Source organism: Schistocerca piceifrons, chromosome 1, assembly GCF_021461385.2.
Source record: "Schistocerca piceifrons isolate TAMUIC-IGC-003096 chromosome 1, iqSchPice1.1, whole genome shotgun sequence".
Taxonomy (NCBI): domain Eukaryota; kingdom Metazoa; phylum Arthropoda; class Insecta; order Orthoptera; family Acrididae; genus Schistocerca; species Schistocerca piceifrons.
The window spans coordinates 575450592-575475614 of record NC_060138.1 but is presented as its reverse complement, the minus strand read 5'-3'; the positions used below and the strand labels follow the sequence as shown (position 1 = coordinate 575475614).

General features: G+C 43.0%; 1 protein-coding gene across 1 annotated transcript in view; it reads right to left on the bottom strand.

Moving 5' to 3' along the window:
• Positions 1 to 520: 520 nt before the first annotated feature.
• Positions 521 to 25023, bottom strand: part of LOC124753411 — a 110673-nt gene continuing 86170 nt past the window's right edge. The window contains exons 8-10 of the mRNA XM_047249018.1: positions 11462 to 11585; positions 1454 to 1596; positions 521 to 1358 (exon numbers count right to left, since the gene is read on the bottom strand). Coding sequence (XP_047104974.1) covers positions 11467 to 11585 — 119 coding nt within the window. The 3' untranslated portion in view covers positions 521 to 1358; positions 1454 to 1596; positions 11462 to 11466. The remainder of the gene's footprint in view (positions 1359 to 1453; positions 1597 to 11461; positions 11586 to 25023) is intronic.

Below are 25023 nucleotides of genomic sequence, written 5' to 3'. Positions count from 1 at the left end.
TAAAGTAATTTGCAGCTAACATTTCCTTTCGAAACTGTCCAGTACCAACGGCTAAATGGTTATATCTTATATCAGCCTATTTGTGAGTCTTATTTCACTCTCATTTTATTTCAGTTTGTCCTGTCACACATAACTCTGAATTTACAGTAGATGATGATGATGATGATTCGTTTCTGGGGTGCTCAACTATGCGGTCATCAGCGCCCGCATTTACAGTACGAAGTCTAGTTCGTTGATCTGTGTTGCACTTTTTATCTCTAGGTCGTTGATCATACCCTTAATGTGTTTGTTTCACAGACTGCAGATCTTTCTCCAGTTTGTAACAGATGCTGGGGACGAAAAGGGATCTTTAGAATAGGATTCATGAACCATAACTACACAAACGTCTTACCTGTATCAGCGTCATAATAATGAAGAAGTAAATTACTTAATTACAGCTGGCTATGTTTTTGTTTTCGCTGATACGCTAAATAAGAGCTAAGCAGGTACAAAAAGAAATGCTGGTGAAGACAAACTGAAATTTTGTACAAAATGATTTATTTTAAATCTTGTTACAAGATTCTTGAACACAAAATGATCCTCCCTGTCTTTCCTCGTAGAGAGCTTTCTTGTGTCAAATTATAATATTTTGACGAAATGTGAACTCATATAGATATGTTTGTTCTCAAAATAATCCTGACGGAATCGGCGGGTAGTAACAAATCATGTATTTTGAATTTAAAGTCTCAAGCCTGAATCGAACAAAACCATTAATAGTCTAATGCTTTGACAGCAGATGAGCCACATAAGATTGACTTGAGTATATTTCAGTTCACCTTACAGTTCATTTCAAATCAATGTACAGAATCACAGCGCCGAAACTCATCAATGTCTATTCGATTAATTGAATAAAATTTTATTCAACGATGCAGCGATGGTGACTTTTCTTTTTTTGTGGAACTTACGCAAGGTAAACCAGAGAAGACACAGATATGGGTTTCTACATGTCTGAGCGCTGGTCTCTCAACGATAGGATGACTAGGGAAAATATGGTACGACGTTCACTTTCTTTTCACTGTGAGTTACTCTGAACGTTCTACTTTCACACTTTGTCACACCGCGGAGCTTCAGCTCCGATAATCAGTCACAGAGCAGACGCAGCAACGCGCCTTTAGTAGATGAGGAGCAGTAAGCAGTCTGCTGTACTCTCTGCACTGAGATCAGGGAATGTAAATTGGCACGGTTTGTATTTTTTGTATCGGTTCACATCCTGCAGCCGGCGGCGCTTCGGACTCCGCTAGCTTACCATAACGACGAAATTGCTCCAGTCAACATTGTCGTATGTCCTTGCAAGCAGTTATCGTTAGCACCAGGGGAATCTGAAACAATGAAAGCGACAGTTGAGAGGTCGTTTAGCAGCAAATTATGAAATGGTTTTACTTCAATGTGCGGTAGTATAGCAGTACCATCTTACCCCGCGAAACCTAATTCTGGGTGACAAAGCTTCTTTGTAAAGGACTGGCCAAGTTTCAGGGACGGTATACAGTAGGAAATCAGTAGTTTCAGTCCGCGAGTCCTTTCGTATGACTGGCAGCTGCGACGGGCCGTAATCTGCACCTGTAACGGTAAATTCCAGCTTTTAAATGAGTAGTGCGTGAAAACCAGAGCAAGCGACAGAAAAAAAATCGTAAAGCATGTGGTTTTAATTACAGCAGAGAAAGAGTTGTACGATTAATATCAACAGCGATAGATATATCACAACAGGGTCACATGCTGACGGGAAAGCTCTCGGTTTTCCAGCCGGGTAACAATTTGAAGATACCACGACGTTTCGAAGTTTGTTATGTACAAAAGCATCTGATGAATCCTAGTCCCCTGGCCAGGAGATGAGTACGACACTCATCGGAACGTGGTGGTATTTTAACGCTGCCGCTCGCGTAGAAACTCGTGAGCTTTTCATCAGCAGTACACCTCGGGAAAGTCTGTATTCACTCAGGGAGATGGTCTTAACAAGAGTGGGAACGAACTATACTGGCACCTCAATGTATTGTATAATTAACACTTTTAAAATTTATTTTCATGTTAATTGTCATTTAGCGGCTAAGAGTGTTCGTACTGTTGTAATATATAGTTGTTCCTGTACATTTCCTTATTATGGTGATAATACAGGGTAGCAAAACCAAGTTTTTGTTCATCAAAATTTTTTGATGTTTATATATGACTTGTCCATACTGACATAGCATGTAAAATTACTTTTTATCTAATTTCAATGTTTTAGTCGTATTTCAAAATATTAACTTTTACTGAAACTAGACTAACGTAAGTAGCTATTGTATATAAGAATCAGATTAATATAGAAAAATTAATATTTACAAACACAGCACCTCTTATATCACGTAACAGATTGGGAAGAAATTAATTAAAAAATGAACATCAGAACGGCTTCTTCACTTGTGTAGTACTGCCTTCATTTCAGGCACTGAGACCCAGATGTAGTCCTCTGTCATAGATGTATCCCACTTTCTTTGGCTTCTTTCTTCCATAGTGTCAATGCCGCAGTGAAATCGTTTACCAGGTTTCCTAAGTCCTGCCTACAGAAATCACTATATGAATGCAAGTAGTGCATTTTTAATTGACATTCTCACTTATTCTCTTATCTAGAAACCCATTCACCAACATTCTGAATGACTCGCATTCATTACGTACTGCTGGAGTCACTGCTTGCTATATATCTTTTGACTGATTGATTGTAACATGAGCCGAATTTGAAAACCACGAAAAAATTCCACTTTCCATATCTGCAGCATGGTTTGGGGCAAAAGATTTGTATCAGAAAGTGAAGAGAAGCGGAATCAGTTGCCACATCTTTAATGAACTGTTTAATTAATCTCAATCTGATATAAACCAGTCTTGAATGATCTAGAAGACAGTGGAATGATTTTGGACTTACGTGTTTTGTGGTAATTACTTATAGTATTATGAAATAAAATAGGAATAAAAGTAATAAAAAACATGACAGTGGGCGCTATCTGTTGATTATTGAAGTACATGAATGAACGATTTTTTATATTTAGGTCTTTAAAAAATAATTGTTATTTTGGCAAAATATCATCTTCGCACCTAATCTATGGTACTTAATACGAATATTTAGAAGTTGTTAGCTGAATCGCAGTTTACAGTTACCTACTTATAGTTCATGAGGACGGTTTAACTCCGCCAGGGTTTGGTGACTAGACCTCCTTAACAGATTCAGGCACCTTGTAATTCACTTCGTTATTCGAATGTAGTGCCCAGTATTTATTTGTTAATTTTTCTTGTCCGTTTTTTTTCAGAAAATTGTGGCACGAATGGCCATTTTATTAACTTTAAAAAAGTCTTCTCGTGTGCAAGGTTCATCCAGCAGTCGGCAATGCAGCAAGTGGCCCGTATCTTGCACCTCGCCTCACACGGAGACACACAAACAGAGCGTCTGCCTCATCCAGAAGGAGGCATCACTTCCACATACTGCCGTTCAAAGTTCGCCTCAGCGTACTACGAGGAGCAGATAAACATTTATACTGAAGGCAAACCTAATATACAGAATTGAAATTTTTATGTTAGTCGCCAACTTTGTGAAGCGTGTTAGTCGTTTGTTCGATTAATATTTACGTGAACGGAATATCTAATGTTTACACTGCATGACAAAAACAGGGAGGCACCTGAAAGACACGGTCGAAAGTCAATGTAACTTCCTGCACGTACGTACCATCGGCGTGTATGTAAATGATTAGAGTAGAACGACGACCACTTTAGTGTTGTTATCAGGCCTGGTAGGGCATGCAAAGGGGACGTGGACAGAGACAGATGTTCACTGATCACCGTGACGGACACGGAGGTGACGCACACTCGTGTGAGACGACGCTATTTGCGCCACAGTCTGAATGGGGACTCCATTTGACCGGCTGGTCGTATCGCATGTGACAGTGATACGATGTTGGACTTCGCGAGTACGAGGGTAGACATACTTGTAGTCAAGGTCCCAATCGACCCACAAGGGAGGGTCGCTGTATTGCGCATCCTTTCTTTTTCACATCAGCACCTGCAATGCAAGGACGTGTAGTGCACTCCCTGTGTCATTCTGCACTACTGGCCGGAGACTGGCGGCAGTGGGACTCGGGAACACAAAAGGCTGCGTTTCCAGAGTTGACGTGACCGGGGAGCATGGACTGGTGATGAACGGCGTCCCACTGTGTTCAGAAACGAGTCGCGGTTCCGCACGACACCGGATGACCATCGCTGCCGCGTATGGCAGCAACCTCTGGAGAGGGCCCATTCTTGAAATGTTTTGGAGAGCGGTGTTACCCCTGGCGTCCTGCTGTGCAGAGGCTTGGGGTATGCCTTGAGGTCACGGCTGATTGTGACTGTGGGAACTCTGACGGTACAACGACACATCACGGTCGCCTGCATCCTCACGTGTTACCTCTCATGCGACAGCATCAAATGGTTCAAATGGCTCTGAGCACTATAGGACTTAACATCTGAGATCAACAGTCCCCTAGAACTTAGAACTACTTAAACCTAACTAACCTAAGGACATCACACACATCCATGCCCGAGGCAGGATTCGAACCTGCGACTATAGCGATCGCGCGGTTCCAGACTGAAGCGCCTAGAACTGCTTAGCCACAGCGGCCGGCTGCGACAGCATCGTGATTGCGTTTGTCAACAGGGTAATGCTCGTCTATACATGACACGTGCTTCTATGAACTGTCTGCGTGACGCTGAGGTACTCCCATTGCCAGCAAGATCCACTGTCCTGTCTCCGATAGAACATGAGTGGCATGAGATCGGGCTTCAACTCTGTCCAGGTTTCAGTATCCGGGATATCAAGACCCAATTACAACAGTTGTGAGCTTGCCTCGGGAGAGGATACTGTGGCTTTGTGACAAGCTTCTCAACTGAATTAGTACATGGGTCTCGGTCAGAGGGGATGCAATGTCATACTCCCATACTGCTTGCAAATTTCTCGGTTCTGTAATCACTGAAATAACTCCCATACAGTCTCATCCCGTGAAGCTTAATTTCGTTTCCCCCACCCTTCTGGCTGCTTTTGTTTTCTTGCTAGGAAATTTAGCTACGATCGTGTGTCTGCTTAAATTAAGTACTTCTGAAGAACAGCATTTTGTGATCGGATTTATACTTTCGGAAAGCGTACTACAATGAGAAATATTCTCTCGATGAACAAAAAAATACAGCGTATATTGCATGTAACGTGCGAGTTTTTACGCGTGAATGGAAAAGCTTAAAAGTGTCCCCGAAAGCGTAAGTGACTAGCACAGTTCCCGTATCTGGTGGCAGCGTCGACCTCGGCATTGCAAGCCCGAATTGATTCGGTTATCCGAGATGGTGGGCCTACGGTTGAATAAACTGCTGAAATACGTCGAGTAAGTGTTGGTGTAAAACTCATTTCGTTATTGAAAACTAACTAAACTACCGTAAGACTAATCCAAGATGGGTTCCCCGAGAGCTTACCGTTCATCATAAAGAACAGAGATTTCGCATTTTCCCTGATCTCAAAAATACTTTTAATTAGCAAACGACAGCTTCGACACATCATTCTGAACCGGAGTCCAAACGTAAAAGCATGCAATGGAGACACTCCTACCCGCCTGTCCGTAAGATATTTGAAACGCAGCCTTTAGTCAACAGCTGGTAAGGTCATGATATCTATCTTTTGGAATGCCCACTGTCCGATTTTATGTAGTTTTTTGGAGGGGTAATACACTATCAACAGCCATACTACGCTGGTATGATTAGGAACAAAGACAAGTTCGCGTTTAAGAGGGTATGTTCGGAATGGCCGAGGAGGCATGCCTCTTCTCCAAGACAAAGATCGACCTCACACGGCCCATGACGCTAAAACTGTTGGCTAAGTAGTTTGGGAGGTCTTTCCTCATGTTTCTTACGGCCCTGACCTCTTTGCCCCATCGTCTTTCTATCTTTCTTGTTCGATGGAAGGAGCATTGGGTGGCGTCAGGTCCAACGGCAGAGAAGACAAAAAAAAGTACAAAACTATCTGCGACATACATGAGACAAGTGCATAGAAGGTGGTGGGAATTATATGGTGAAAAAGACAAAAACTATATTGCTCGAACAGTCCACGGGTATACTGCCGGTTCATAGTGTCCAACGGGCACAATATTTCGGCGATCAGACATGTCGCCATCGTCAGGTGCGCTGACGATGGCGACATGTCTGATCGCCGAAATATTGTGCCCGTTGGACAGTATGAACCGGCAGTATACCCGTGGACTGTTCGAGCAACAAATACGCCGGGAGAAACTGAAGAATCACAAAAACAATATTGATTTAATATACGATTTTTGTTTTATAGCCATTTGTCTCTTTCATTACTGAATACCCTTTGTACCAGGAGCACCCTCTTCTCTTGGAGGGATATCTGAGTTCCCCAAATCTGTGGTCCAACTTTCCACCCGCGTTTGTAATGGACACCTACTACGAAGACTGTATTCAGTGAACTTACTCCCGCAAATTTTTACAGAGTGGAGGGACGTTCTGTTTTTGGGAATTACGTTACTACCATGTTTCACATGGATTGTGTAATATAACGACTAGATTTCATTCCTATATTAGATGTCTCTAAGCACTACGGTAGCACTTGGAAGCTCAAACAGAAGTTTCAGTGATTTATATGAACAGTAACGTTATCTCTTTTTCCTTTCAAATCGCGGCCTATCGACAGCCACAGTTTACGGAAAATGAGGAAAATTTGGAAGGCGCAGGTAGTCATCGCACTGAGGGATACTATGAGTCGTCTTCAGCGTGGTCTCTACGACAGTGCTCACTCGGTGTTGTCAGTGGTTGGCCGGATGCAGAATTCATGTGTTCGTACAAAGTACAAGTCATCTAATTCGGCTGGATTGTAACTTGGTAAGTTTTTTAAGCACTATTTTCTTCAGTTCTGGCCAAATGGGACAATTTATTCCTGGATTAAATTACAGAGTCGGACGTTTCTCTTGAAGCAGATGCGTACTTCCAGATACATTTTCCTTCGACAGAACTAATTACTTTCCTTTTGAAAAAACACTGTAAGCACTTAATGAGCTTGTCAGGACCAACAGACGAGTCAGAGCAGGTCCTACAATGCAGAACTCCGCTTAGTAAGCAATCATGGATCCGCTTCTCTCCAATACGCATTGGAGAAAGTATGGCTGCTTTATACCCGGGACTTTAAGACACAATCTGCAGGAGGAAATCAACTGAAGGTGAACCATCGTACGCACAAGTTCAGCATGTGATGTGGTCGTGTGAATGTGCTCATATTGCACTGGATTGTGCTTATCTGTGGACACAATCCTTGGAAGTCGTATTGTAGCCTACGAGTCCCCCGTATTGGATGGAAGTATATCGGTAGCGAGGAGCTAAGTGAGCTGAAGTAATGTGTTTGAACTACGACGCAGCTGATTTTTCTCCCGGATTTTCCATTACGAATCATGAACATAATTGCAGCTACGAAGCTCACCGCAACGACCATAAACTGTAAGACACAAAGCACTGAAAAGACGGCACATGGAACACGACACTGAACCAAATGAGAACTAGTAATAAATAACTGAAATATTCGAGAAAGAAAGCCACACAGATTGATAGTCAAGATACGTCTTTTACCACAAAGTCTCTGGATAGGAGACATATTTAAGGGTTGCTTTTCTGATTAAAGAAGAAAATTTAAAATTCCTGTAACTGTCAATGAGAAAACTCATAAGACAATTCATGGTTTTAAAAGTAAATGGGAGATACTACTTTTCCTGACACTCGGATGAAGAAGCCTTTAGGAACAGTTACAAAAACCGAGCTACAGCAAAATTCCCTTTCAGAAGTACAATGGATGTTTGAGAGCATAAATGAAGATGAAGTTCGAAAATAACTCTTCTCTAGGGAAGTTCAGATTTAACACAAGAAATTATAAGAGAAAACTCACTAGTGGACTTTGTATTGCCCATTCTGGACGTGCTGAACATTGTTACTGTGGTAAGTTAGGGAAGCTGTGGACAGAAACGACGACAAGTCGCTATTTTACTGCTTTGAAATACCTACTTTTTTCCGCGAGCTATGTTACAAGCGCATCGCACTGACATCAGATGGTGGCAATTACATCACCTAGCGCTGATCGTCGCTCACTTTGCAGCAGGAACGTAAAATCTAGAAGACAGAAAGAAAAATTTTGAGATTGTGAACGGACAAGTATTATCGCAACATCCAATGTGCAGCAGTGCAGAATCGCACAAACCTATGTTTGACCCATTAACTGACAGAGTAGTCGATTTATGTTGACTCATATCTCAGTGTGGTTCAACAGTCGACGCAAAGCTGGAAAACTCAATGAACGTGTGACGAAACGTGCTCCTTTTCTTTGGATCTTTTTTATTTACGCTTCTGGTATGGATCCCAGAATGGTGAGCAGTATTCAGGTATTGGTCTCCTTCAGGTGGACTACAGATTCTGGGAATTCTTTCAATGAATCTTCGTCTGGCAGCTTTATAACCTGTTATTAGTTTTATGTAATCGCTCTACTTCAAACTGCTCTTTAAACGTTGTCCCCGATAATAACGAATTTGATTGCTTCTAGTGACTGTTCTGCAATCGTGCAATCATACTATAACAGATCTTTCTGCCTATTTACGCGTAAAACCCTACATTGGTTTTTGTTGTGAGTTGCCTGCCTATCCCTGCAGATTCGAACCTGTGCGGGCCTTCCTGCATTGACTGCAATTTCATAGCGTCGAAATTCTGTATAAACTGCCAGCGCAATAAAGTGTCATTTTTTGAAACCCCGTAATTGTCTCCTATTTTGATGCAGAAGTTTGAAATGTGGTTCAAAAGTGCCTACAGCCTTCCTCTATAACGCTGCAGAAGCGTGGCGCCCTGCGACGTCTCCCTCGGGTTTGGCGACGCTTTAAACATCAACGTGTCGACAAGTGCGAAGAACGTCACAGCCCGGGACTTCATGTGACGGACGTATAACGTGCGTTAATGACGCCGCATTGGCGCCAAATTTCACTACAGCTTTTTCCATCTCCAGCGTGGACGTGTTACACGATGGGAAGGGCGTCGCACTCCCTCTTGCCCATATTTCACTCCTTTTGACGCTTCTGCGATGGGTGTCAGAACTTCATGACCCAGTGTTGAAATTACGAGATTCTCTCACGGGTGGTCAAGAATTCCGTCCATAACGAAGTTATTACAGACGGAGTACAAGCTCGGATTAGGAAAAGCGATTTAAGGAAATCACGGAAAACCTAAATCAGGATGGCAAGACGTGGGTTAGAACTGTCGTCCTCGCGAATGCGAGTCCAGCGAGCTAAACATTGCGGTACCCCGTTCGGTCACACATTTCGCGGTCGGAAACAACAATTTGCCTTGCGATGAGCAACAAGACTACGTTCTTGACAGATTCTGACACTGATGACACTCCTGGACGACTCGAACCTTAGCAAAGGACATCCTGGGCATGCAGCCCCAGTGAAAATGACCACGCCCGTTTGGAGTACAGCGCGACAGCAAGTTTTTGCTCTGGTGTACAGGGTGGAAAACTAGTGACCGTTCAAAACCATTAGACGAAATCTGGACGTGATCTGAAGCAGAAAAGGTTGAACGTTGACACATGCATCAATAGCCGCCGGTAGCTGAATGGTCAGCGTGACGGACTGTCAATCCTCTGGACCTGGGTTCGATTCCCGGCTGGGTCGGGGAATTTTCTCCGTCCAGGGACTGGGTGTTGTGCTGTCATCATCATACTATCTTCCTCATCGACTGCAGGCCGCCGACGTGGCGTCAAATTGAAAGACCGGCACCCGGTGAACGGTCTGCCCGACGGGGGGCCCTAGCGATACGATTATATTAAAAAAAATAATAAAATAGAAATTTTGCCTTATTGATGGTTGACCTGACTTCTTTTTGTAATTCTGGAGTCAGATCCTCACGCAGTTGCGAAATATTATTTTCGTTAAAAAATCTAATGTTTTAGAAATATATTTAGAACTGTAGGCAATAACTAAAGAGTAACCTTTGTCAGACTTAGTTATTAAAGTAGAAAAAGGATTTTAGTATTTCAGCCTTCTTTCAGTCATCCTCCGTTTCGACGTCAGTACGGTCACAGAGAATCTGGAGAGTTGGATTTGATCCGTTTACTGATTTAACTGAAGACCAGAACATCTTAGGATTTCCTAACATGTGTTGACTCCTAGCATGTTTCGATGTAGCCATCAGCCAAGCGATATTTATAGGACACTGATAGTTACTAGACAGGCAAACCCGAAATAGCCGCAAAGTTTTGCGAGTGTTGACTGAAAAAAATTTAGAGTAGCAGGTAGTATGTCACTAATGCTCTCAGCCAATAACATGAAAAATATGAACAAATTAGCTACCTTTATCCACACCACAACATTCCCCAAGATAATAGCATCTAGCACGACAGCCAAGCAGTATCCGGAAGCTAATTTTTCTCCGACAGGTCGAACACCTCACACTCACCGTTACTTACAAACAACTTGGAAACCTGGTCTAAATAATCTGTATACCGTAGATTACGAAACTAAGTTCTTCGGTTACTTACTAGACAGTTCAATGATAAATCTGTTCGGAACTAAATCTCCTGAAATAGTGCACTTAATATCTATGTCGAAAAAGGGTTTTTTGCGTACACGAAAACACGGCACACTCTGAGGAACTACTGATAATTTTCTGTTATGAGAATTACCATAAACATGCTAACAGCACACAGATGTAAGATTTGCTGAAATCATGTCTTAACTGTTGCTTTTAATGGTTCAAATGGCTCTGAGCACTATGGGACTCAACATCTTAGGTCATCAGTCCCCTAGAACTTAGAACTACTTAAACCTAACTAACCTAAGGACATCACACACATCCTTGCCCGAGGCAGGATTCGAACCTGCGACCGTAGCGGTCACGCGGTTCCAGACTGAAGCGCCTAGAACCGCACGGCCACCCCGGCCGGCGTTGCTTTTAATAAACGCGAGTGGAGGTTACTGAGCTATTTACGTTTGAACGTACGGCATTTCCAGCTCTCTAAATACACTTACTCGATCATTAACCGTACTTATTGTTATAGTCCACCCCTGATAGCTTAGTGGTCAGCGCGACAGAATGTCAATCCTAAGGGCCCGGGTTCGATTACCGTCTGGGTCGGAGATTTTCTCGGCTCAGGGGCTGGGTGTTGTGGTGTCCTAATCATCCTCATCTCATCTCATCCCCATTGACGTGCAAGTGGCTGAAGTGGCGTCAAATCGAAAGACTTGCACCCGGTGAACGGTCTACCCGACGGGAGGCCCTAGTCACACGACATTTATTTTTTATTGTTATAAATAATTTTGTTTGATGTTTGTTCTCAATTAATCGGTGCCTTGCTGCCTGACATTCCAAACGTTTGTCAAACAGTGGGTGTTTATTTATTACTCACTTGTGTTAGTAGATGAGGCCAGGGTGGAGCCCGCTCCGCTGGAAGAACACGTTGGGGTTGCTGGAGAGCGTCGGCTCGACCGTCGTGTACAGGTTGCTGTCGTCCGGCTTCAGGTACAGCCCGCCTGCGAACACACCGCACTGCTGCAACACCTCCCCTCTCAGCGCACGGGCTCTGTCTCAGCCGGACATTATTTTCTTACTATAGGCAGATTTATAAGGAAGAGAGATCAAAGGATTTTTTTTGTATTTTTAGGCGTAACTGAATACATGTAATATTATATGTTGTAAAATATTTAAATTTATTCTGGCTATGTGAAAGCAAAAACATGTACAACACAGTCTGATCAAACCTATCCAGACACTCCCAAGCAGTGTGCAGTTGGCCACAAGGTGTCACGAGAGGCGGACCAGCCACTATAAAAGGAAGCGGGGAGTACTCTGTTGTCGGTAGAAAAACAGCTAGACAGTATTTGTGTCAGCAGAACACAGTGACTTCGAACTTGGAGTACTCGTCAGATGTCACCTGAATAACAAATTCATCTTGGACATTTCATTCCTTCTACAGCTGTCTAAGTCGACTTCTGGTGATGTGATTGTGAAATGGAAACGAGAAGGAATAACCACAAGTAAGCAGAGATCAGTCACTCCTCTTGTAGTGACGAACGAGAAATGTCTAGCAATGCAGAGAGTTGTTAAACAATTGCATGAAATCAGCGGAAGAAGTCACTCTTGAGTGCCGAAAAGCTACCAGTAGCCTAGCTAGCACGACGACTCTGTGTAGGAAGTTACAAAGAATGCGGCACAATGGTGGAGCACTTCCTCATAAAGCACATTTTACTGTACCCGATACTCGGCGATACTTCAGGTGATGTAAAGGACCGACGCCACTGAACAATAGATAACTGGAAACGAGTGAATTGGAGTGTTGAATTACGCTGTACCTCGTGGCAACCCGATGAAAGGGTTTGGGTTTGGCGAATCCCTGGAAGTGTTATCTGCCGCCATGTGTACTGCCAACAGTGAAGTACAGAGGAGGTGGTGAGGTTACGGTATGTTTTTTTTTTCTTTTTTTTCTTTTCTTTTTTTTGGCCCCCTTAAGGAAATAAGGAAATTCTAAATGCGGAAGGGTAGCAACACATTTTACAGCAATGTGTACTGCGTGCATCAGAGACACAACTGAAGACGGTGACTGTATCAGCACGACAATGCACTTTGTCATAAAGCAGCAAATGTGGGACAATAACACTCCTGAAATAGACTGGGTTGCTCAGAGTCCCGACCTGAAGCCCGTGGGACACCTTTGGAATGACTTAAATCATTCACTTCTCTCCAGGCCCCAGTGTTTATTATCTCTAATTTCTCTGGTTTCGGCTCTTGAGGAAGTATGGGCTTCCCTTCCTCCACAGGCAATGGGCCACCACATTGAAAGTGATCCCAGTAGTGCAGAAGCGATCATTGAGGTGAAGGGTGGACGCACACCACATTAATGTCCACTAACAGGTGTCCAGATACTTTTGATCAGATGATGTGTTTGTTCATTATGGTAAAATTGTATTCGTAGTGTTATAGTGGGGTAGGTTTTTAGTCTCTTAGGAAAGTTCAGTCCTTAATAATTAATTATAATGATAGAGAAGAAGTATGTTCAATCACGTCTTTTCGGATGTGCAACAAAGTTGTTCATTTCATTTTATGCACAACATATTTTGATATTTTGACGACAGACCCAATCGTTGTCGTCTTGGACTCAAGGCAACTTGTAGGCGTAATACACGTCACAGCACATGAGAAAGACGACTGGGTCGCTATGTCGTGCATAGAATGTAAACAACAGCTTGTCTGTATACCCGCAAGCACATCACTAATCAGTCTTTCCGAGGCAGAAAAATGGTTCAGTAGAGAAAGCTAAAGAACATGCAAATGCAATGATGTACTTCTTTCTGACTAATAGCTATGCTCTCAATGTGGCCCTACCCTATCAGACATGGAACAGTATGCCATACTTTTCGTTCGGACGCACTGCTTTTTTCTGATAATAGCTGACAAATTAGGTGATCGAATAGGAGCCATAATTTGAATTGAGAACATAGAGTTTTTGAATATTCGTTTCAGAGGTAAGCAAAAACCACTCGTTGCAACGTAGTTACTCTCCGGTGTTCTTTTTTATTTCTTGTTTTGGTTTCTTGTGTCAATGCAGTGCAAGATGAAATCATTTCAGTTTATAGGTAATTCCTTTCGGAAATTTCATACTCCTGTCGCATTTTAATATTTTACAGGGTAAAATCTCTCCCTTTTATGATTTCACTCATGTGTTTAGAATTATATGCTCCTATTCTAACAAGGGGATCGTATTTATTCAACAACACTTTTTATATCAAGGCTAGTTCGGGTTAATTGCTACAGTTTAATACAATGTCGGTCACGTTTCGATAATCTAGTACTGCTGAAGCAAGCGATTTAGTGAACAGATAACGTAACATTCATCTTAGATCCTGGTGCGTGCTACAGTGACATAACATGCTGTCTGCTTAAACGATTGCGTAACTTAAAAAAAGCATTCTCTTTTTTGTGGTACAATTATTAACAATTTAAAAATAAACTGGAGACAATTTTTAAATCAGATAGGCCTATAGCTTAGCGCAAAGTTTTTTTGTATGCCCTCTGTATACCAATGCTATACTCTTTTGTTTCGTAAGCAAAGCACTACAAAAAACTAATTACTCAGAATACAACAAACAAGAAAGCAATCCAGGTGCGGCTACAATACGTGAAGCGTCGGTAGAGAGACAAAGAGGATGAGACATAATGTCATATCATGTTATCTCTTTTAACGGGAATGCTTTAGGAGAACTACGCTGAAGAATAATAATACAAAGGGATTGATTCTTTAACATCTTCTAGATTAAAAATATAATAATGGAAAACAAATTTCACCACGTTGGACTCTACATTGTGCCGACTGCAGAGTTCAAATGGCTCTGAGCACTATGGGACTCAACATCTGTGGTCATAAGTCCCCTAGAACTTAGAACTACTTAAACCTAACTAACCTAAGGACATCACACACATCCATGCCCGAGGCAGGATTCGAACCTGCGACCGTAGCGGTCACGCGGTTCCAGACTGAAGCGCCTATAACCGCACGGCCACACTGGCCGGTGACTGCAGAGTAAACTGAAATGTACAACACGTCTGTAATCTTCTGTGGAAGGTGTCAGTTGCACGTGCCTGAATAACGGGAAAGAGGCTAATGTCAGACGCAAAGAACGTAATAGTCGAATCAGAAAGAAATAAAGAATCGACAGAATTTATGACAAACTGTCGATATCAACATCGCTGTCTAGAGGATAGAGAATATTCTTATAATGTATTGCAAGGTTCGTCGTTACGTTAATGTTCTTATTTTCCTAAGGTCTACATTTTCATGGGTTTTTTAATTTTATAGAAAAACATGGTAGTTGTTGAAGCAATACAGAAAATGATCAGATATTTAGTTGAAAGACTAGATGCTATGGTTTATCTTAGAGTAGGTTCCGCCAATGATGCGATCTAATAAAGATGAGGTATCTACATCTGCATCCACTTAGACACTCCCGAAGTCACTGTACAGTTCTTGGCAGAGGGAACTTCGTTACAATATTAGCGATATGCTGTGCTATCCCATTCCGCAGTATCACATTCGCGTATGGTACGAGAGAAAAGTCACTATCTGTATAAGTTAGTATTTGCCCTAATCTTTCTTCACCTTATCATCACGATCCCTACTTGAATTCAATACCACAGTCTTCCTCGGTACCGACGCCCTGAATAGGTTTCGGGAGCAGAACGTTGCCTTTGTTCTAAATATTGTCATTTCAGTTCAATAGCCACTTCTTTTACACTTTCGTGTGTTTTCCATTTGTACCTTTCTTCAGCGATTTTGCGGAGAACCTCCTCATTCCTTACCCTATCAGTCCACCAAATTTTCAACATTCATCTGTAGTACCCCATCTCAAATACTTCGATTCTTTTCTGCACCGGTTTTATCACAGTCCATAATTCGCGACCATACAATACTGTATTGCAAATGTACATTCTCAGAAACTTCTTCCTGTAACTAAGGCTTATGTCTGATGTCAGCAGAGCTTCTCTAGACCAGAAGTGCCCTCTCTTCCTGGGCTAATCTGTTTTATATGTTCTCCTTGCTTCGTCCGTCATGGGGTACTTTGCTTCCAAGGTAGCAGAATTCCTTAACACTGTCTACTTAGTGGTCAGTTTTGATGGTAAATATCTCGCTATTCTCATTTCTGCTACGTCTCATTACTTTCGTCGTTCTTCTGTTTACACTGAATCTATATTCTGCTCTCATTGGAGTGTTTATACCACTCAACAGATCCTGTAAATTTTCTTCACCTTCACTAAGGATAAAAGTTTCATCAGCAAATCTTATCACTGATATCCTTTAACCTCGAATTTTAATCCCACTCTTGAATTTTTCTGTCACTACTTCTTCGATACACAGATTGAGCAGTAGGGGCGAAAGGCAGCATCTCTACCTTACACCCTTCCTCATCCGAACAATACGTTCTTGGTCTTTCAATGTCATTTTTACTTCTTCCTTCTTGTACATATTGTTTATTACTCATTTTTCCCTATAGCTTACTCCTATTTTTCTCAGAATTTATTCTTATTTCAGTATAAAAGCTAATTTTGCTCCTCATGCATCTGGTGACAAAGTAAAATAAAGTAGTTAGTTACAGATGATATTCTTAATCTCAGACGACAGTTGAATATAATTCGAATCCTGCTCAAATAGGGAAAAGCCAGAAGGTATGCGACGCCATTCGTCACCAGCGCATGCTTCCCCGGTCGCGCCGACATTCCAGACGCCGCCGTTTATGTTGTGGTGTTAGCGCCGGCTTACACGTGGGACGATATTACCCTCGGCCGGCCGCTGCGTCTCCGACCAACGACGCAGGTTGACGTAGAATACTGCAGGGAGTTCATTACTTGTTGTCGGATGGGGGGTGCAGATATGGACGGCTTACGATGTACTTGGTGCACAATACGGTGACCATACTCGTACCTCGTTGTAATCATGATAGCCGACCATAACTTTGGCAACGAGTAGCCCTGCGCTCAAGTTTATGCCGTTCAACGTCGAGCCACCGTCATATCGGAATGGCAATGTATATTGCAAGATTCGACCAGCCGAACAAATGGAAACCCACAATGGGAACCTTTTCAAACCACGTCCAGTGCTGATAACGCTGTCTCATACAGGTACGCGGCATCTCCGCGTGCTTCGCAATGATTACTCAAAACGAGACTTTGTTCACATCCCGTGAACTCTAAATACGAACAAAACTAATGTACTCTTATGACCGTTCTACCTATCACAGAGAGTTACAACTCTAATCATTTGCGTACCCACCGATGGTGTGCACGAGTACAAATTGACATTGACTTCCAACCACGTCTTCAGAATCAATTTTTTTGTTTGGCAGCGTACTTACTTGTCTGTCCAACTTCATCATCATCATCATCATCATTCTCCTCCTCCTGGGCCACCTGCCTTTTATTCTTCAGTTCTTATTCTTATTTTTTCTCTTTCGATATGGCCCGCCATGGTAGAGTATGCCAAATGATGGGCACTTACGCATCCTAGAATTGGCAGCTGATTTTCATGCAATGCATTTTCTGCCGGCACCAGTTGGCTACTCTAAGTGAAAAGAGTCACGTATTCCACCTGTCTGTGAATCGCGCAAACTTTTCCTGATATGTTCATACATATTTAACTGTTTTTCTGTGTGTGGGAGGGATAGGGAACCAGCAAGAAATTCGCTCAGATGAGGGTGTAAGCCACAAAAAAAGTCTACGCTGGCTTTTACCAAACCAATGATTGTTATGCCAGATCGAGGATGGTCTCACATTCCTTTGTAACATCAGAGCGCCAAGTGAAGTGGAGCCGTGGTTAACTCAGAGGACAGGCACTGACGACTAGAAAGCTCCATCTACATCTACATTCATACTCCACAAGTCACCTGACGGTGTACTTTAGGTACCTCTATCGGTTCTCCCTTCTATTCCAGTCTCGTATTGTTCGTGGAAAGAAAGATTGTCGGTATGCCTCTGTGTGGGCTCTAATCTCTCTGATTTTATCCTCATGGTCTTTTCGCGAGATATACGTAGGAGGGAGCAATATACTGCTTGACTCCTTGGTGAAGTTATGTTCTCGAAACTTCAACAATAGCCCGTACCGAGCTACTGAGCGTCTCTCTTGCAGAGTCTTCCACTGGAGATTATCCATCATCTCCGTAACGCTTTCGCGATTACTAAATGATCCTGTAACGAAGCGCGCTGCTCTCCGTTGGATCTTCTCTATCCCTTTTATCAACCCTACCTGGTACGGATCCCACACTGGTGAACAATATTCAAGCAGTGGGCGAGCAAGTTCCTTTGTTTTCGGACTGCATTTCCTTAGGATTCTTCCAATGAATCTCAGTCTGACATCTGCTTTACCGACGATCAACTTTATATGAGCATTCCATTTTAAATCATTCCTAATGCCTACTCCCAGATAATTTATGGAATTAACTGCTTCCAGTTGCTGACCTGCTATATTGTAGCTAAATGATAAAGGATCTTTCTGTCTATGTATTCGCAGCACATTACACTTGTCTACATTGAGATTCAATTTCCATTCCCTGCACCATGCGTCAGTTCGTTGCATGTCGCCATCAGTGTTATCCTTCGACCAACTGAAGGACAGCAAATGGCAGGATGGTTTCTTTGAGAAAGAGCACGGCCGAATTTCTCCTCATGCCATGTCCCATCCGACCTCGCACTTGTCTAATGAACTCATCGCAATACTGAGCTTTAATTTCCATAATCTTCTTTCTGGATTAACGCGCTGTGGGTTAAACTACATTTGAACATTATTCAAAGTTCATCTTTGGCCTTCTAAAATCTCCCAGGTTGTATCACTGGCCAGTGAGAGTACTAACGCTGTTCCTTTAGCTTTACGGTACTATGCGTCGTACTCCAATTATATTTTATGTCTATCCCGATTGAGATCGTGGAATATTGTGAAACATCCTTTTTATTGGGAGGGAGTTCTCCGCCAGTAACGAGACGTGTGATCATAACACGTATAGGCAGTGGATCGTCTGGCCAAAAAGTTGTAGAAATGGAAACCGCAAAAGGCAGTGCATCGCACCGAGTGAGAAGGTAAGTGGAGTGCAGTTGGTACGCGGCGACCGGCCGCGTGTTGGTTCTGCCAGCCGCCACCGCAGAGGAGCGTGTGCAGCTCGCGGCAAAGCGACGCTTAACGACGTACAGTCGCTGCCGCACCACCGCCTGCGTCCCGCGCGGAGATGCTCGTGCATCCTCCATACTCAGTCACCGTGGATCGACAGATGGGCCTGCTGGCTGCAACGTTCACCGATGCAATTCAGCTCGCCGCTATTTAAGCTGTGCAACGGACGATTTACATCTGCACGATGCAGTGCTGAGTAGGAGCACTTCTGGGTTAAAGACGCCCGATCAGCGCCATCCGCCTGGCACACAGAAGATCCTCATTCGACGTACTATATCAGAAACCATTTTTTGCTTGTTGAAAATACTGAACCGACACTTTTACGTTTTCTTCTTTCTTGCCGTCTCACCGACTCAAACCAGTTTATCCGTCGAGGGAGCTGCTTACATTTGGTCTCTGTAGCTCTGCAACACTAAGAATTCCAGTCTACACCAGAATCAATAATCTGTACTGACGATTTTATTTAACGATTCCGTATGATTATATTTTCACTACAAGTGAACATAAGTATACCATCTTACAATTATACAAAAGTGAAAAGTTTCGAATTTTATTATTCGTTTCTTTTTGTGTAATGCCTTTACAGTGTAACATGGTACACTGATCAAACGCATCCGAGCATCCCTTTGTAATGCAGAAGTGACCACTAGATGTCACGAGAGGACAATATAAAGGAGGCGGCAAGTATTGTGCTGTCACTAGCGAAGGTGTGACAGGAGACTGAATCGGTCAGGAGAGCACAGAGCTAATGTGGGCTAGTCATTGGAGGTCTCCTGGATAACAAATCTAACAGGGACATTTGAGTCCTAAATTTGTCCAAGTCAATAATTGGTGATACGACTGTCAAGCGGAAACGCGAAGGAACAGCCACAGATAAACCGAGACAAGGCAGACATTACGTACTTGCAGACAGGAAACGTCGAGATTTACGGAGGGTGACTGTACAGCATCGCATGAAGTCACCTGACAGAACCGCTCGAGGTTTCCAAAGTCCAGTTAGCACAGTGACTCTGCGTAACTAAGGATTTAAAAAGAATTTGGTTCAATGGTCGAGCAGCTCCTCATACTCAGTGCTCAGTGACGACACTGGACAGTGGATCACTGGAAAAGAGTGGTTTGGAATGGTTAATCATACTACACACGGTTGTAATCCGATGGAAGGACATGGATTCCCGAATGCCTGGAGAACATTACCCGCTACCATGTGTAGTACAAACAGTGTAGTACGGAGAAGGTGGTGTTACAGTATGGGGTGTTTTTCGTAATTATGGTGTGGTCCCCTTATTGTGCTTAAGGAAACGCTAAATACGCGAGGATATAAACAAATTTTACAGCATTTTGTACTGCGTACAGTACAGGAACGATTCGGAGACTATGATCGTTTCTGTCAGCATGACAATGCAGCCTGTCATAAAGCGGCATCTATCAGACAATGGTTTGTGGACAATAAATTCCGACCTGAACCCAATTAAATACTTCTGGGATGAGTTAGAACATAGACGTGGCTCCAGATTTCAGCGTCTGACGACACTACCCTCTGTGGTTTCGGCTCCAGAGGAAGAACAGGGTTCCCCTTCCTCTACAGACATTCAGACACCTTATCGAAAGCGCCTGCAACAAACTTAAAGCCGTCATCAGAGCGAAGGCTGGACGAACTCCCATATTAATGTCCACTAGTCTGTGTCCGGATACTTTTGAACGGATAGTGTACTTGGCAACGTTGCCGATCTATCGTAGCTGATGTATCCAACAATGTGCAAAAGGATACAGTTGATGTGTATCTATGGCATTTAAACGGAAATTGCGGCATCGTTGTCTTTTCCTGATACCGGTGCGGATTTGCTTCGAAGAATTTCGCTAAAGTAGATGCCTCTATTGTACAAGAAAAATCGGCAGAGTATTTCAAATTTTCATAGAGTAAGTGCAGGAATCAGTGCTGCGAACCAGCCAATAGTTGCAGTTAGTATTGTTAACAGCGGTGAAGAAGATCTGCTATGTACACCAAACGCCAAGAAATCCAAAATTTCTAGTAGATCACCTACCGTCAGTATCTAATACGGAAAATACAACATACTGTATCCACTAAGCATGTTTTGTTAGAATTTTATACTTCTATGACTTGCTAGACTGAAACATCAAGATGCAATGATATTTCATTTATGTGGGAAACCAATAAGCCCACCACCGGAATTGAGTTTTACGTGAAATGATGCGCAGTGTTTGAGATAGAAAATGAAAGGCGTAGCTACTCAGTTGAGAGAGGGAGCGTCCCTGTAACCAGACCAAATGGAACAGTCGGCATGTCGCGCCTCTGCAATGTGAACCCAATTTATGAACTGGCAGGATGGGCATGACGGTAGTTGCCAGCGCCTTTAACCACGACTGCCCGGCACTTGCGACACTTTTAGAAGTCGTACAACCACTGGGCTTTATCACGAACCTCCATTTCATGGTCGCCTCGAGTGTCTAGATTCGGGGAAAATCATTCCTAGCGGAGTCATCTGTCACACATCATCTTGGTAACAGGTGGTCGCCGTTCACTATGATAGTTTGCAATAGTACCAAGATGGCAGGAATCACTAAGCCAGCAATACCAACCGGTGAACAACCATAGCATGCAGGACCATCTCCTCGCTGTGGGTAAGGAAACCACAGTCCCGTGCGACTACCTGTGCTCACAACAAATAGCAGTGCATAGAGATCAGCATACGCGCACGAAAATATCCATCCATTTGTTTGCCTATATTTCCTCACAAGTGATCTGTACATTCAACATGGGATGCCATCGAGTAAGATGTGCGTGTCTTGGAGCTAGATCCACGCCTCTCTGCGTCTTATGGACGAAGAACGTGCATATCGTGGGTTACACTTTGTTCCCCAACGCTTGGAGTCCATGTCATGATGCAGCATTGCCGTCATCAGCTCGAAAAGGACGATGCTAAGTATCAGGTATGTGCCTTCAGTTTAATGGTTCATTTTATGATTTCTCTGAATGTTGTTTGGCCTATATTTTGAGCCTTCGCTAATCCCTGCGAACTCTGACACGTGATGAACAGAGGTATACATCTGGGATGGTGACTTTTGCCCACAGAGCGAGAAGGTGTTTCTGGATGATATGGCCAGTTTATCCTTCAGAACTGCCATACGAGTTTAATTTTATCCATATTTCGCAGCTTCAAGCGTGACTGTATTCAATACCCTGGAGGTATGAATTAAAAAAGATTTCAGTCACAACTTTTCGTGTTTTATTAAGTACACGGTGCGTTTCGGACCCTCTGCGTCCACCATCAGGAGTAATTTCTCTTCATATATGCCTTATTTTTTTCTCTTGAATGAGGTGAAATGAATTTTCCTGTCACAAAAAGGTGTGATGTTAGGTTATGAATTTCGCAAGGCAAACGCAGAAAATATGTACGAATTTTCGCACGATTTCGTACAGATTTTCCGCGTTTGACTTACGAAATTCATAACCTAACATCAAACCTTTTTGTGACAGGAATATTCATTTCATCTCATTCAAGAGAAAAAGTAAAGCATGTATTAAGAGAAATTATACCTGATGATGGACCCACAAGGTCCGAAATGTATCGCGTATTTAATAAAACACGAAAAGTCGTGACTGAAGGCGTTTTTTAATTCACATATCCAGTGCCATACGAATGTCTGGAGAAAAGTTTATCAGACCTGCTAGGCCGTGAACAGGCCACAGGCAACTTCCACAGCGCATGGCCATCGCAACTGCTGGATTTCCCAGCACGTGGTTTCTTGTTATGGAAAGAAAGATACAGAGAATAGGAATCACCGCTCCACGAAAAAAAGTCGAGATCGTTAGCGACTGATCACAAGTTACCTCGCCATTCGACCTGAGCAATTCAGACAAACTATACTTGTCAGCTACGTCAGTGATAAGATATGCTTTCTTCCAACAAGGACATTATTTCAGGTCGGATGCAGGGGTTTTTGGAAGAACGGGATTAATGTTTGAATGTCTGTCATTTAAGATTCGGACCTCACATCAAATAACTTACAAGGTTCTTTCTTTCACAGAACGGATCTGTATGACCAAATGCTTAACGTCGGTTTGCTGTCGAATTCTTGGATATATTTTGAGTCTGAATAGAATAAATTTCCTTGAGGCAGAAAAGCTGCTGTCCACAAATAAGCAGGGTATCAGAAAGCGTCGCTCATGGGAAACTGGGCTTGCCCTTCTCTCGTATATCCTGCGAACCACTGATGAAGAGCCGGCCGAGTGGCCGGCGGTTCTAGGCGCTACAGTCTGGCACCGCGCGACCGCTGCGGTCGCAGGTTCGAATCCTGCCTCGGGCATGGATGTGTGTGATATCCTTAGGTTAGTTAGGTTTAAATAGTTCTAAGTTCTAGGGGACTGATGACCTCAGCAGTTAAGTCCCATAGTGCTCAGAGCCATTTGAACCATTTGAACTGATGAAGACAAAAACAGGCAAATTCCATATATCTAGATTTCTGGAATGCGTTCGACACGGTACACCCCTGCAGACTTAACGAAGGTAAGAGCATACGGAATAAGTTACCAGGTATATGACTGCCTCGAAGACGTCTTAAGCAATAGCCCAGTACGTTGTCAGAGACGGCGAGTGTTCAACAAAGGCAAAGGTATCATCAGGCGCGCCCCAGGGAAGTGTGCTAAGGCCGCTCTGACGAACAGAGGAGCAGCAATCTGGGGCTGTTTCGTGGTGCTGCTGCGGAGTGCGGGAAGATATTGTCGCTGAGTGACGCTAGAAGGGCAAGAGACGAGTTAGACTCAATCTATAGTTCATTTGATGAGTGGAAGCTTGCTCTAAATGTGGAAAAATTTAAGCTAATGCAGATGAGTAGGAAAATATCTCGTAATTTTTCGAATTCAGCATTAGTAGGGTGCTCCTTGACACAATCGCCTCGATTAAATATTTGGGTGTATCGTTGCAGAGCGGTATGAAGTGGAACGAGCATGTTAGGACGGTACCAACGAAGGCGAATGGTCGACCTCACTTGATTGTGAGAATTTTTGAGAAGTGTAGCTCATCTACGAAGGAGACAGCGTATAGGACACTAGTGCGATCCATTCTCGAGTGCTGCTTGGGTATTTGGTATCCCCACATGGACGGATTAAAGGAAGATATCGATGGTTCAAATGGCTCTGAGCACTATAGGTCTTAACATCTGATGTCATCAATCCCCTAGAACTAAGAACTACTTAAACCTAACTAACCTAAGGACATCACACACATCCATGCGCGAGGCAGGACTCGAACCTGCGACCGTAGCGGTCGCGCAGGTCCAGACTGAAGCGCCTAGAACCCCTCGGCCACAGCGGCCGGCGATGACATCGAAGTAATTCAAAAGAGTACTGCTAGATTTGTTATTAGTAGGTTCGATTAACAAGTAAATATTATAGACATGCTTCGTGAACTCAAATGGGAATCCCTGGAGGGAAGACAACGTTGTCTTCTCGAGGCACTATTAAGAAAATTTAGGGAACTGGTATTTGAGGCTGACTGCAGAATGATTCTACTGCCACCAACGTACATTTCGCGTAAAAACCACAAAGATAAGAGAAATTAGGACTCGTACAAAGTCGTTTTTCCCTCGTTCCATTTTCGAATGGAACAGGAAAGGAGGTATCTAATAGTGGTACAAGTTATTCTCCGCCATGCACCGTACGGTGATTTTCGGAATATGTAAGAAGATGTAGTGGTAGATCTGGGATCATGAGTAATTTATACTTAGTGTTGCTGAAGCTGTAAGTGAGCAAGTCCTTTCTGAAAGTATTTCCTTGGAGTCTAACCTAATATGAAAATAAATCATTGGTGATAAAAAATACAGACGAGAAGATAATAGAAACACTTTAAATTTAGTGATAGTAAATCATGCTGAAAATTATACAGACAGAGTAAGAAATGAGGACATACATAATCGATTTGTGGCAAAAGGAGGTTTTTGTGACTTCTTGATATCGGATAGGATAGTTGATAACACACATCCTGGTGCAATTTGGTAACTGAGGAAACTGTGGGAGTAAATAGCGTAGAGGTAAACCAAGGCTTCCAGGTTCTAATGGGAGTATGGTGCAATGGTTATGCACGTGTAAACAGACTTGTACAAGGTAGCCCTACAGTAGCACTGCGAAATGCGTCGAACCTGTCTTCGGGCTGATGTACGAAAGAATAACGACTGACGTACAGTGTTATGAAACAGTCAAGTAATTTATAATGAATCTGTGATAAATAGTTTCACAAAATGTTCGAAAA